General features: G+C 34.0%; 1 protein-coding gene across 1 annotated transcript; it reads right to left on the minus strand.

Annotated features, from left to right (window-relative positions):
* Positions 1–1108: 1108 nt before the first annotated feature.
* On the minus strand, positions 1109–4998 carry LOC106720132 (late secretory pathway protein AVL9 homolog). The gene is made up of 7 exons (XM_014514714.2): positions 4839–4998; positions 4313–4510; positions 3741–3957; positions 2916–3105; positions 2084–2799; positions 1697–1880; positions 1109–1502 (listed from the first exon to the last, which is right to left on the minus strand). The coding sequence occupies exons 1-7, from the start codon at positions 4905–4907 to the stop codon at positions 1142–1144; spliced, it is 1935 nt and encodes a 644-aa protein (XP_014370200.2). The 5' UTR covers positions 4908–4998; the 3' UTR covers positions 1109–1141.
* Between the last annotated feature and the right edge of the window lie 10577 nt (positions 4999–15575).

Below are 15575 nucleotides of genomic sequence, written 5' to 3' on the forward strand. Positions count from 1 at the left end.
AAACATATTTAAGCACATTTCTCAATAGAAGAATACCTACAAGTTATATGTTATCTAATGTTGACTACTTTGACTCATTACATAAACAAGTTTAACATTTTCATAATTATACATAAAAAAAATTAATCACTACGACTTTGTAAAAATATAGTTACTCCTCCATTCATATACTAAGAAAAAGTAGTGTTTGTTCATAGCCGTTGCATATATATTTACAGATTGGCTTGATTTAAGAACAAGTTAATATATAACTTTACACGGTACAATTCTAACATGTATACAGTCGAACCTGGATAAGCGAGAGCCCAAGGGACCGCAATATTTTTCTCGCTTTTAGAGGTTTCTCTCATCAGATTTTCTTGCTTATGGAGGTTGACCATCGATACCGGACAATGACTCGTTTAGAGGTTTAACGCTTTTTCAGGTTCGACTGTATTTATTTAACATAAGATTAACAAACTATTAAGTATTATCAGAGATCACAAATCGTGTAATAAATATTGTTACATTTGCTACTTAAAATAATAATCACATTTATGACTCATAATGGGGAAGCACATCACAATTTTTTTTAAAACCAAAAAATATTGTTCCATAAAATACTATTAGTATTGGAAAGTTACATTATCAGATTCTTATCAGATTTATCACGATTGGAAATATCACCTTTAGTGGAATGATTTTTTTTTTAATATTTCAAAAACCAATGAAATTTCACGATAACATAAAACCCAGTGCTTACCTTCTTTGTATATGTTTTGAACTACTTCAGATCTCTGATGTTCAAATGGTTCCCTATTGCAATATATATTTATTTATTACATGCAAATATACATAAATATTGTAACTGTTAAACATTTTGATGTATACTTCAAGCGCTATTTAAATTAACATTCTCTTAATTCACAAAACAATAAATAATTCCAATACAAAACACTTAAAACAAATCATAGTAAATAATACATAATAACTAAACAATAAAAAAACATGAATATAAATAAAAACATGTTAAATAGGAGGTTGTGATTTAAAAAAAAATGTCATTATTTATAAAACGTTATTTGAAAGTCAATTAAATTGAAACAAAAATTAGATAAAAAGACTGCTACAACAATATGGTACATTAAATTCGTATCAAGATTCAAACAACACGTATCTTCGCTATGGTATTGGTGCTTTCTTCGATCAGTTTATCTGGGGGGTCAGAGTTGTCGGTGAGGGGTTCCTTCCTATTGTCATCTTCTAGCTGCTCGACGATATCCTCCGCGTCGGAGGCGGACATCTTGTCATCGCCGTGGTGTGGAGGGGCTTCGGGGGGTGCGGATGTGTCGGTGTGAGGCATGGGGGGTGCGGGTGTGGTGAGCGCCGACCACCATCCGGAGAGCGCACCACGCGCCTGCGACAGCGCGCCGCCCACCGCACGCGAAGTGGTGGCCACCGCGCGACCCGTAGTCGCCACCGCCGCCGTCACCTTACGACCACCCTCCGTTGTAGACATAGTACTGAAATAATTATACAAATATAAATGGTTTGGATGAATGGATCAAACATTAGGTTCATTAAATGCAGTTACAAGATTTTTTGAAGGCTCATTAAGTCTAAATTAAGAGGATGAAAGCTCCAGCAGAAGTTAAAAACAAAATTTTCCTTGTCAAAATTGCAACATGATATTTTAGGTAAAACAGTGATAACTTACTGTGCAAACTTTAGTTTCATATCCGCAACTGACAACTGGCCCGAAAATGGATGCATGGGCATAAGGTTTATAAAGTTCTGTATGTCCCCTTCATTGATTGTCTTCAGCCACTTCTGATACGCCGGTGTACACTTTAAAGCATTCATAAATTGAGCATTGTATGAGTCGAATTCCCTGCTACCTTCTGCAATGAGAAATATATAAAACAAGAATCAAACTTACTAATATTATAAATGCCACTATTTTGATTGGTACAGGTATAGAACACAATATCCAAATAATAGATAGTACAGTAACTATTCATCCTGTTTTTTTTTATTGCGAGCGAACGAAATCGCTGGCAATTTTATGAGCATTTCAATGGTAAGCACATAATTATTACTTTACCTGGTAACAAGGAAGTCCTTAGAAGATAAATTAAGTAACTAGCAAATTGATCTCGTATCCAGGCGTCGCCCTGCGCGGCGGCGTGGCGTACCACGTGGTCTGCGAATCGCAGGTCCTCGGTGCCGAGAGTCAGCTGCCGGCGCAGCGCCAGGTCCGCCGTCTCTATGCGCATCTCGTTCAGCTCCACCAGCACGTCGAACAGCTGCCTCTTCTGTTTAAACAACACATTGGACGCACCCACCACAAAGCCTTCTACCGCACTGTCGGATAACAAATCTAAATACTGTAATGATAAATATGGCAGACATAGGTATCCATCCTCAAATAATGGCAATGGCAAGCCACACTCCGTATGGTCTATCTGTCCGGTCAGATTGTACAGGCCGTCCACGCTCATGTCCCGAGCCATCGTAGGACTCTGTTGCGCTTCCGTGACCGACTTCGGCTTGTATTTCTCTCCGATACTGTGACATTTCTCCCTGCTCGCAGACAAATCTTGCCGATCCACAACATCAGTGAGTATTGTTTCATCGAAACTTTGTCGACTTATTCTGTCTTTCTCTTCCAACATATTACCCGTTTCTTTGGGAGATAACTCTTCATCTAATTGTGTAGTTCCATTTAAATAAGGTTCATTGTGAGCTACTACAGCTGAGTCAATTTCTTCTACTTTACACTCTATATCTGCAGGTGTTGGAGATAATGGCCTAGATAGCCTGAAACATATAAATCTTATATAAGACATAGTTTTTGCTATTAACAAGACACGGTAAATTCTCATTTAAGTTCTAAAATGCTTATATTTACTTATAATTTGTTTTTAAAAACTTACGTTACATTAGCAGCAAGGGATAGTCCACTTTCTAAACAATGTGGTAACAACGACACCAGGGTCAAGAGCGCAGCAGACAGTGTACCAGCAGGCGAGCCATAAATCAGTACTTTACGTCTCAACAATAACAATTTGAACAATAATAACGCTTTATGCTTCCAACTTTCTACTAATTTCTGAACTGATAAACCTGAAAGTAAACAGATTCATTAAAAATACTAGAAATAACTTTTATGCAGGTTAACAATTTACAATATGATTTTCCATACATAAAACATACAGAAAATACTTCAAAAACGAGGGAGCTAAAAAGCTAATCAAAAGCAGATACTGTTATCAGATTTTTACCTACTTTCTGTAACAATTGGATTAAATTATATGAAACCTTATTTGTAAATACATAGATCAGATATTTTTAAAACACTTACAACCTACCTTATATTTAAATCTTTATTATACAAGTTTTTACAATTAATCAGATAGAGATTGTAGTTATATTATTATTAGGTTTTTTAAGTGTTTATGACATTATCAATTATTCAGGAAAGCTTTAATTAAATAAAAATCAACATTATTATGTATATTTGTGCATTATTAAATTATGGGACAGATTTTGATGAAGTCTGAAATTTCTTAGAACAAAATTGAAAGATACTTAAGTTAAATAAACTAAAAAATAATCCAGGTTTACTATGTATCTTATCTAACATTTTTAACAATGGACTTGACCTATGCAATGAAGAAAAATTACACTCTTCGAAATCGCATTTGAGATTTAACATAAATTCATAGTAGGTAGTGGAAATGTATTGAAAATAATAATACCTTCTAGAGTTTGATCAATCTGCACTGGGCAACTATTTAAATGATTGTAGGCATCTTCAAGGAGTTTTGTTTGGGAGAAGTCACCCTGGAGGAACCAAGCGCGCACAACAAGCTCCATTTTTACAGCAAGCCGACCAAAGAGTGGTGCTCGGCAGACTACACATACACTCTTTTGAACTGAACTCCGAGTCATGTCTTCTGTTTTCTGGACAACTTCCTGTTTTTGACAATAAAAGTCAATTTTATCAAACTTAGGTTACTATTAACTTACTAAACTAAGAGCATATCCAATAATAAATGATCTATAAATCTTTTTAGTAGAAAATATTTAAATGATTTGGTATAAGTGAGGAACTCAAGTAGGGTTGGCGACAGGCAGGCGGCCGGTCGTAAAAACTTAAGCCAAAACTTTAAGGTTCATAAAACCTTGTGTGCCGACCCTACGTAAGTGGGATAAGGCCAGAGGGATGATGGTATAAGTGAGGAACTCAAAAATCATTAACATTTTATATGTTTATAAGAATAGTATCCACTAAAGCATTATTAGTAAGCAATTTATGTCAATAACAAACCTCTACAGGAATTTGTCGAAAACATGATATGCCATAAACAGTATGGGCAGGCTCCGACAGGCCGGGTAAATTGAAGAATATTGTGTCAGAAAGGTAGTTGTGAGATCCATCTGGCAAAGCTAAAGCCGGCAGATGACGCCAGGGTGCAGGCAGTTCGCATGGTTTACCAGGTATCAACTCAGGGTAACAATGCTCCACCTTAAAAACAAGATTTAGCCAACAATTTAAAACACTCAAAACAAGGTCTGTTTCAAGAATTTGGTAGAAACGTAATCATACAATTACTTAATTTACATTATAGATTTTACAGAAACAAATGGTATTCAAATAAAAACCAGAGTAAAAGTAAAATAAAATCAGTTCTTTCATTGTAAAACATAGTTAAATATTATAACATGCATGGTTGTATTTAATAAATCGTGATGTGCAAACAACTTTTTTTTCTATTATATATTGGGACTATTATTTTGTATCATATTTAGATACTGAAAAAATATAATCGATTGAATTCATGAAGCCAACATACCTGACAGCCTCTTTTGTGGTGAAATCCTACTACTATAATATTTAATACAGGATCATTAATAAAAGACATTTTACTTTATTATCTTGATAATTTGAAAAACTCTACCACACATTTTATACTGATTTTGGTTCTGAAAAATAATAATATTAATAAAAAGCGTTCATAACACACCAATAATAGTAATTACCAAAGAGTAGTGCACTCAGAATAGATCAGTCAAGTCAACAATTACTAAACAGATAAAGAAAAGATGAAAAATTTTTGAAAATCCGCGCCGAGGCAGAGTATAAACTTAGGGAATAAAACTAATAGCTAGAACAAGTTGCAGACTTAACCAAGAGGCACTGCCCTGTATAAAGGGACTAGCAATAAGACGTAGTATTTTCTGTCTATTTGATATTCGCCATTTTGGCGCTGATGATAATGGTTTTTTAGCGGTGGATTCGAACTAATAATATTGATAGAATTAACTGTTACGTAACATCAACAGGCGCAATTTAATTGGAAATTGGAATCATGCACATCTTCCCCAATTTGGTAAAGTTTTTATTATACTGGTAATCATTTACATCTAAACGGTTTTGACATTTCGAAAATAGTCTTTTAAATGTCAAACTTGTAAGAAATAATCTGTAGGCTGTAGGTATGTCTATGCTAATGTCTTTAAAAAGCAGTCTTTAAAAAGAAATTAAGTCCAGTTTTTTTTTTTAATTTATCTTACGTTAATTGCTTAAACATTTTTTTCTATAAGTATTTTTCATCATATTAAAACACATAAAATTATCATGAGCACAAAAATTTAACCGCATTACATTAAAGTACTTTGACAATTCGACAACGAATTTACATTTTAATCAATTATTGTTGCCATTACAAGAAATTTCCTCCGTTGGCTTTATATTTTTCTGGTAAAGATATAATTGCGGTGTTAATTTCGAGTACACGATAACTTGATTTGTTAATATGCTGAAAACATTTAACGCCGCGAAGAAAAAATGTATAGACAGGGTTGTTATATTGTTGGCTAAGCTTTACTTCCCTAGGAATTGGTACTATGTTGGAGGTATAGCTCTGGAATGGGCCTTTTACATAGAAATACAGAATAGATAGATTGTGTATTTAAAGCTATTAGTTTACCTTTTTTTAAGTTTCTTAAATTAATACAACTAATATAGTTTCTTAATTTACTACACTATCTTTTCGTTCGTTTATAGACCACTGAATCGATAAGCTGCATGCGTTGCTTCTTATAACGTCATTCATTAATTTTGAACGTGTCATAGTGTCATATCTCATCTGTGGTTGGTGCTTGCAAATATCATGAATCGCGAACGATTAAAAAAATTGTGTTGTTGTTGTTGTGTTTGGAATAAATTGATATGTTTTTTTATCGAATTAAATTGAAAATAAAATACAGTGTTCGATTCAGTTCAGAAGTTTAACTCTTCTTTTCAATTCCTAGATGACTTTAATATTCATAAACTAAAACTACTTGTGTACTTTTAAAGCTTAAATATTTCGTCGCCATTTTCGCACCTATTGTCGGATTTTTTTAGTTTTTACGTTTTGTATTTTAAGTAAAATTACGTAATTAATGTCATCGTGATCAATGTGATTAAATTAAAGTGTAAAAAACTTACTTCGACTAGTGTTTATCGCTTGTTTCGTTCGACAGTGCCCCTTATTAAAGGTTAGATTTTTTCTTTTACTAAAGACTACTAAATATAAGTAAAAATTGAGGTTTTTCTGCTTAGAATCATATCATATAACATCATTAGAATACGTTCTATTGTGTTATTGGGTATAAAATAAGTTGCAAGTGCAACTATGAATAAAATAATTTAGATAAATTTGATAGATCAAAATTTATGTATATTTGATAATGGATTTCACTTTTGGTGCCATTTTGGAGTTTAAAATTGATTATATATTGAAAATTTTATTTCTCATTTAATTTTTTAATTACATTTCTATTGAAAAAAAGATACGAAATCTTCTTTCAGTGAAAACAATAGCAGAAAAATGTTCAATGTAGGGTTCATAAAAAAATTATGGGACCTTTTAATCTCTTATGCATGGAATCATCCTTTTTTGCAAACTCAATACATACAGATTGTTGAAGAATATGAAATGAATTCTTGATTCTTTATTATTACAGATTTAACTGCTCATAAATTACCAGTTCATCAGTATGACATCTTAAATGATGTGTAATTGAAGGATGTGGAGGAATTCAAGAATCACTTACTTGTGTTGTCACATATTTTTATTACCTAATACAGCTTTGATTATAATATTCTCTTCTATTCCATTATTGTCATGTAAAAACAAACTTTTGACATATACATACATTCCATGTTTCATTTGATGTGTGTTTGTGCCAGAAGTCCAGTTGTAGCAATCTTTCCTTTCCCTTCCCGTTTCAAATTAGGAAATGGATGGGAAGGTGAGGTAGAATAGGTAGTGGAGGGGAAGCACAAAAATAGGATATTTTCCCTTCCTAAGTATCCTCATCTCCGTTAATTAAAGTAAGCAATGCATCTGCACATGCGGATTTCTATAGGATGAGGTCACTTCACTATTTTGGTGTATTTAAGTAGCCTCATCATTGTTTGTAAGCATAAACAATAAAAAAAATGTGCAGTCTTATAACTTTGTACCCTACCAACTCAAAAGGTATATTTGTGGATGTATGTTGCACTGGGACCTATTGCCTAAACAGACAGGCCAATTTTACAGAGAGATAATGTCAATAGATGTTGAAAATCAATCAGACAGATTTTTTTAATTTACTTATACATGACTGAGGCAGGTCTGATGCCTAAATAGTTGTTTTGTTTATTTACTAAATGTTGTATTTTGTTTACTTAATCGTAATATTTATGGCTGACATTAAAATTGAACTTGTTGGTACTAAAGACTGTACAGGTGTTATTTGTTTCACATTGGTTTACATTCAAGGGCAACAACTTGTCCTTTTACAATATAAAAGACACATATTTTTTTTGCTTCCAGGATTCAATGGGGATCACTTTAGACCCATAGGCATGACTGAGAAGGTTTTATACCCAGGTAAGTAAGTATAAAATTTTTGGTAGCACAAATATTTGTCATAAGTATTGTCTTAATTAAATTATGCCTGCACAATATATGACAGTAGCCCTCAAAATCAGGGCTGGCAAACAACTGGCATAATGTAAACACTAACTGGTGTTAGTGGGCGAAAAGAGACTATGCCAAGTCAGCACTACTGTCCTACTGTACTGGCGTAATGTAAATATTCAAAGTCCTGAAGTTATTTAGTTTTTAACAACTCATTTTTCCTTATACAAAATTAAATATCTTACTAATATTATAAATGCGAAAGTTTAGATGGATGGATGGATGTTTGTTTGAATGCATCTCCGAAACGGGTCAATGAATCTTGATGAAATTTTGCATAGATGTAGATCAAAGTCTAGAAGAAAAAGGCAACTTATTACGTTTTTTTTATTTCCGCGCGGACGGAGTCGCGGGTCACAACTAGTAGATACATATATAAATATCTCGTTTATAGGTACAGGATGAGAAAAATGAGGAAAAACGATATCAAACCCCAAATGTAAGACTTCCGACGCACGTGGCACGTGTTCGATATTTTCATTACGTGAAAAGTAACACGAAAAATATACATAAATCTGAACATTAAAGTTAATTAACTTATTTTCAACTTAACTCAAAATAAATATTATTGTGATAAGGCATACCTTTGCAATTATGAATAATGGTAGAAAAAAATATTCGTTATTGTTATTAAGGTATATTAATGAGTCCATATAGGTTTTTGAATATTCACGAAATATGATTGTAACTCTTTCTGTGCTGTCCTATTTTGTACACAGAGAGATCATATTATACTATTCGTATTTCACCAATCGTTTCAACATCCAAATGTTTCACAAATAAATAGGCATTTTTTTTATTTTGTGTTAATATAAACTTGTAACTAATCATATTTTTACATGATACTTGAGATAAACAAGTTTCTCACAAAGGAAAGTTTATAAATAATAGATAGATTTTCAATGCCATTGTAGCAATAGATTTTATTATTACATATTTATTTTTAATTATATATGGGTTAGTGTTGATTACGATATGAACTTGTGTGGCTATGGAATTTAATATAAATATACTCTTATAATAATCACATACACCGTAATATCCTATTTGCAGAATGTTCCTAAATACTATTGACAACAACGACGAACACTTGATAGAATTCTAGATTAGTTGTTAATTTCAAAAATCTATAAGCCCGACTAACTGTACCTCTAAGATACAAAATACAGCAAAATACGAATCAAATGCCATTGCAACATTACTTGCCAAAATTGGTACTATTGTTCAAGGAAGGTCGCTATCGACAGACAAGCCTCCATATATAAAACATAAGGATCTATTCTCCAAATATTACTCCCCTCTCAGTTGGGAAAACATAATATAAAATTAATAATATTTAGATAGTGCAGTGTTGTCCTGGTGTGGATGTTTATAACGGAATGTCCTGTATTTTTGAGGGTATTAAGACCAATCTTGATGATCATATCCTTTTCTTGTTGTAAGAGTATTAAATGAAGAGATAATTGTATACGTCCCATAGATATCGGTGTGAGTCTCAAGGTTAAAGTTGTAAAATGTTTGATTTTATGCAGCGATGTCTGGATTGAACGCATAAACGGACTCGTTGTTGCGTAGTAAAAGCTAGACAAGATGTCGGCTTGTTCACGCGCTCACAGCTCACACTACTCAAAATGAACGAAATGCTCTAGAACTTTCCGTAAATTATATTCGTTTTTAAATATACTACGTCTATGGTGTTTTAGTTTTATTACTTGTTAATATGTAAGTGGTTATAAGACAAAAGTTTAATGTTTGCGCGTATGTGATGTTTCTGAAAGGCGTACTTTGTTCACTCGGATTTAGTTTGCATTGCCGCGTGGTGCATGTGCATGGGTTGACGCATCGCGCTCGGATCTTTACATAAGGTGTGCGGGGTGTGAGGCCGGGGGGAGGGGGCAGAGGGCGAGGAAGTATGTAAAGCGGGTACATAAGACGCGGATCGATGTCGGGACCGCCGACCGCACCTCACTATGTACACTTATTTTTATCGGACTCGAAAATGTTGAGTTGAATCGGAAACTAAACTAACCACGAAATGAAAGCGTGTTAAAGCTAAAGTGAAAGTTTTTTTATCGTAGTTATATAATAAAATGTCTAACAAATCAAACAATAATGGAAAATACAAGATGTTAAGTCGCAAAGTAATTATAATATATTGCTAATAAAACATATAATAAAATACTTTCTGAGGACAACACAATTACATATTCAATAAGATAACCAATAAACAAACAAAACCCCTTATTCGGAAACATTTATATCATCCATGTACGGGTATATGAGCTCACCCCTGTGTCCTTGACGCATCACGGCTGTCCATATCTTCCCCATGTTTTTACTATACACAATAGGTCGGTGTTACAAACACTTTCCGAACTCTCGAACTGCGTTGCCTTTATATTTGTTACGAAGACTGGAGTGTGCAAAAGATGCTATCGAAAGTTTCTACGAACAAAACAGCAAAGATGACCTTCAATTAAAAGAGAAATTATTCGAAACACAACTCAATACATTACATACTTCGATTACAGCTTTAACTTTACTCAATAATTTTCTACTAAATTTTTGCCATTTCCTATAAATAAAATTATGATTTGAATTTAATTAACACCTGCTTTAGGCCGAGTTAATTTTTGACAAATTGAATGTTTTGATTTAAACTTTATACAGCTGTAATATTAGAAAGACAAATAAATTAGTCCCTATTCATAATATCTATTCTAGTCTATTTCTAACTGCGATTGTTATAGTTTCGAGATTTTGGAAATACTTTTAAGTTAAACGGAACAAATTGTGGAAAATTGTATTTATGCGACTGTGCCATGTAACATACCTGGAAGTCAAGGATATAACGAATAACAATATAAATAGTTAATACTAGCAAAGCATAGTATGTCGGTAGCAATAGGGCCAGTGAACTGGGCTGGGCGGCATCGGCAATGTACGAGTGAAACCCGGCCCGCTCGAGGTCAATGTACTGTTCATTTCGCTGCATCCGTTGCAAATATTCCGACGAGCATCGCGCATCGTCGTTGCCCGCTGCCAGTTGCCTGTTGCCACCGACTCGCTGTGAATATGCCACTTTTCATTGCTTGGTCGACTGTTGAAAACTAGCCGCTGAGAAATAAAGAAATGAGAAACAACGTCACTATAACCAACTCCCGACACTTCGTGTATAATCATTTATAATGGTTCAATTAGATACTTTGTAAATATTTATTTCAGTTATTTTTTTTTAATTTAACGTCACGTATATGATAAAACATTTTATGTCAATTTTGGGTGAAATTCTTTGTACCATAATATGATAATATTACCCAATCAAATAATTTTGTCCTTGTAATATACATTGTCTTTCTACGATTATTCCCACTTATGTATGTGGTAAAATCCGTAGATTTGGATCCATATTACCAGTTTGCTTAGAACTATGTTATGTCCATTGTTGTTTTGCTTTGAAATATTTATATTACAAAAGAACAACACTTACGTCAGCCTTCTAGAATTTAAAAATCATCATTATTGTTGTATAACTAAGTAGAAATAAAATGAAAAGGATTATACAAACTAACTATAACTGTTTACAAATAAAATTAATTCGTGAGGTAGACATAAGTATGCCTCTTCTTCCTATTTCGAAAGTTTTTAAAGTCATTAGCAAAAGACAATTTCATACTTTTGGAATTTAAGTTTAGAAACGTAATATAATAATAAATATTTTTTTAATTCTGTGTTAATAGAAATATACTTTGTTATACTCATCAAGAGATCTGTCTACAGATCGCGAGAGTTTTGTATTTTTTGCATGTTCGCTTTCGCAGGCTCTTCATGGCCTTGCTTAACGAAAATCTGTCGAATCGTTTTCGAAACAAGGCCTTCTAATGTTGCGAAATACAACAATGGTACTTGTGGATAGTCAATTAGAATTGTTATTTAGTGTTTTTAAATGATAAGCTGCCAAGGAAATTAATCCGACTTATATAATATCAATATGTAGTTTTTTATTAGAATCGCTATACCTATTGCGTTGCACCGTAGTTACGTGTTAACTTTTTTTAACGTTGCGTAATTTTTGTATCATTGCTCTTTCATGTCTTATAGTAAAAGTAATTATGACTCTATTATTCTCATTATTTAAATATTAAAAAAAATTATTTAAAAAAATTGTAAATCGGCTGAAATCATGAAAACTATTCAAATATTATTTTTTTCCTTCCTTGTTTAAGATTTTCCTTCATAAGTAATATCTTATCTAAAGGTTACAAAGATATCTTTTATCTTCCGCATATTGGGTAAAATAAAAAGTAATCAAATAAAAAGAAAACAATATAAACGAGATTCTTATTAGACTTGGATCTCAGTTTTTAAATTTGAAAATAAAACAAGTAGTCTTATAAATAAATTCGTTTTAAAATATTATACAAATGTTTAAAAATATAAATATAATAAAGTAATCAGTAGCTGCAACTATACTCATCAGTAGCGACTGTACCTTAGTTTTATATTTCTCAAAAAGTTGTTGTAATTGTTTGCCTGTTAATTAATGGACGTTTGGTTTGATTTTATTCCCCAACTTTATGTATGTATATATTAACTTGACGTAGTCCTGATTAAGTGAAGGAAAAGGTCATGATAGCGCCACGGGATTCCGTATTCGTGAGCGGGTAACCGTGGGCGCTTATCGACCGCCGGAATCACCGAATCGCACTTTGCCACTCAACCCTTTCCCGCGCGGCCTTCCACCCTCGTCTCACTTATTCACGAGCCACGCTAATGACGCCGCCGCGACGGCCGGCCCGCGCCCAACTGCGTCAGCCCAAGCAACTTGGATCACACATTACATATTTTATAATGTCTAGTCTATACTTATTAATAAAATTTAAGTGTCCGTAATATCGAAAAAAAATCTAGGTATTTCGTACAAATGATGTATTTGCGTAGAAGATAACGAAAAACTTATTTATTAAAAAAAACTCTATCTGTATGTTTGTCCGCAAGACCTCGTTTGTTCCGGGTAATCTCCGGAATGACTGGAATGATTTGGATGGGTAAGTAGCTGATGCACGCGAGCATATTATAGGCTACGTTTTTTTTTTTCAATTCTGTGCTATCGAAAGCCCTGGAGAACTCTAGTTGGCTTATAATATGTACACAACTCAAAAAGATTCATAGAAATATATTTTCTTACTGACCATGAGGCGTTCCTCGATTTTGATTTGAAATATATATGCGTTTGCTCTGTAGTGATGTTTTTGCAAGTATGTAGTTTGATGATGAATTTAAAATTTAATTTTTACAGTTTTCCATCTAAGAAAGGTAAACATAATAAAATAAAAATAGCGGTCCATTGACATATTAGGGTACCTGCTTGCTTGTTTGTCGCATCTAATTTTTTTAATGTTAACATGTTATGTCGTAATTAAATCTATAGATTGGCACAGTTATGGAACTTATATGTACTATCCCTTGACCAAAATAAATCAAAAGTTTTGTTTAAACGTTGTAATAAAAGGTCTGTCGTCGCCTGAGCCATGGTTCACCGCTTTTCGCCCGCGGGAACTGGTTTCGCGACGCGTTCCTGAGCCCGTGGCGGGCAGCCTCACCGAGACTGCGTCTTGCAAAGCCGACATACTCACATAACCGCATCTTATATTTTATTATACCACCCATGTATTGATATATCATTTAAGTAATAGCTTCAGTATTGGCACGATTTGACGCTTTAAATGTACAGGAGGAAAAGAATTGTTTTAATGTCGACAATCGACATTGGAGGTAGGGGTAAGCCGGGTGTTTAGGGGTGCGGTCGGTGTGGGAGGGGTATAGTGACGCGATCACGTGTACATTTTGCAGCCCGTATTGATCCTGTCGTCTTTTTCTTGTTTAATACAGCCCTGCGTGATTTCCGCCAATTTGTGGCCCTTGTGAACCTAAAGCACGCTGTAAATTATCCAACAAAAATTATGGATTATATTGACCTTTTACTCTGTTAATGTATTGTAATCTATTAAATTTTATGAATTATAGAGATCAATTAGAAAGTAAACCAGTAAGAATGGAATTGTTTACTTATAACAACCGTATAAGCTTATACTGAGCGACTTGGCCGTGAAAACGAAACCGGTCGCCTTATTTTGGTTCATGAAAGTATCCTGATTTGTTCGATTACTGGTTACAGCTAACATCTCCTAATTACTTTTCAAGTGAGCATACATAATTTAATCACGCACGATGATAGTTACATAAAATAAAGTTCTCTAGGGGTCGATAGAAACGACAGTCACCGCTATCCGGTATTTCCTGATAACTTACTAACTCACAAATATGGCGTGGGTGACTCGTACACCGGATGCAATTTATGATGTATTTTATGTTTGCTTGCATTATAATACCCTTTTAAAGTCTTATTGATATAATAAGACATAAACCATTCCGTAATTCCATCCGAATTAATTTCCAGTGGAGTTCTAATAGAACAATGTTGGTTTGCACTTCGATACGGACTAATAATATATTTAGGACCTATATATGCTGCGGTGCGACGCTTAACAGGTTTCATTGATTCTACGGTTTCCTTTTAGTTCACTTCGGTGCAATAGAAAAACACGTGGCACTGTATTCGGCAGGTTCATATTAGAAAGATTAAAAATAGCAACTGGGGAGTTTCTAATTTGTACGTTGCGTTACGAACGCGAGGGACGATGGATGCTGGTGCGCGCTGAATAATGCTATCCGCAGTGTTGTATAATGCGAGCCGGATCGACGGTGTCCCTCCGAAACTCGTCAACTGCGTTGCCGCTTTGGGTGCGTGCCATGTCATTATTTTGTCCCTTAACTTTGTTTGTCAAACAAAATCTCTGCAGACGTCATGATGTTCTTAGTATAACTTTGTTCATCCAAAACGCGTATTACCAATCTATTACCTCTTGATAGTACTTTTAAATATAACTGCAAAGAATTGTTTAACTGCAAAATGTGAGATGTTATATTTTTAAAAGCGGAATGTAAATACGTATTTTTTGTGTCATCTGGCCAGTAGCACTTCACGGAAATCGAAACTCGATCATACAAGGTCGAGAGATGAATCGTAAAACGGGTGGGTGAAGTAGCGTCGGACAAATAGCATTAAATGTATAATTTTTTTCAAATTCTCACATCTGCATATTTTAATAATATTTGGCCTGATTGGTCATTATTCTTAGTTGCATAAGAGATTAATTCAGAGACCGACTATTGTTTTCGTACTCTATGATCATATTAACAGCATAAAACTGTCTACTGAACGTGTTCTTAATACAGAAAGATATTTAGTTTTCATGTTAAAAGTGAAGTTGATGATACAAGTAAGTATCCTATCTTTGTTAGTTAAATCTACTTCTAATAGAATTACCTATATTATAAAATTTTGCGCGATAGAGTTAGGAGGATAACGTTTTATAATTCGCAAATACTAAAAGGCGATCGGCGTCGGCGATTAGCGGAGAGCGCGGTTTACCACAACCTGCGGACGGGTGCGGGGCATGGGGCGAGTGTGCGGCGGGTGCGGCGACGTCACACAACAGAGGAAAGGAGGCG

Source organism: Papilio machaon, chromosome 4, assembly GCF_912999745.1.
Source record: "Papilio machaon chromosome 4, ilPapMach1.1, whole genome shotgun sequence".
NCBI classification, from domain to species: domain Eukaryota; kingdom Metazoa; phylum Arthropoda; class Insecta; order Lepidoptera; family Papilionidae; genus Papilio; species Papilio machaon.

Bases quoted from the DNA above. Each gene is read 5' to 3' on its own strand.
- LOC106720132 (XM_014514714.2), bottom strand. From the start codon at position 4,907: ATGTCTTTTATTAATGATCCTGTATTAAATATTATAGTAGTAGGATTT. The intron at 4,511-4,838 runs GTATGTTGGCTT...CTTGTTTTTAAG, and splicing joins ACCACAAAAGAGGCTGTCAG to GTGGAGCATTGTTACCCTGA. The intron at 3,106-3,740 runs GTATTATTATTT...GTTTACTTTCAG, and splicing joins GATTGATCAAACTCTAGAAG to GTTTATCAGTTCAGAAATTA.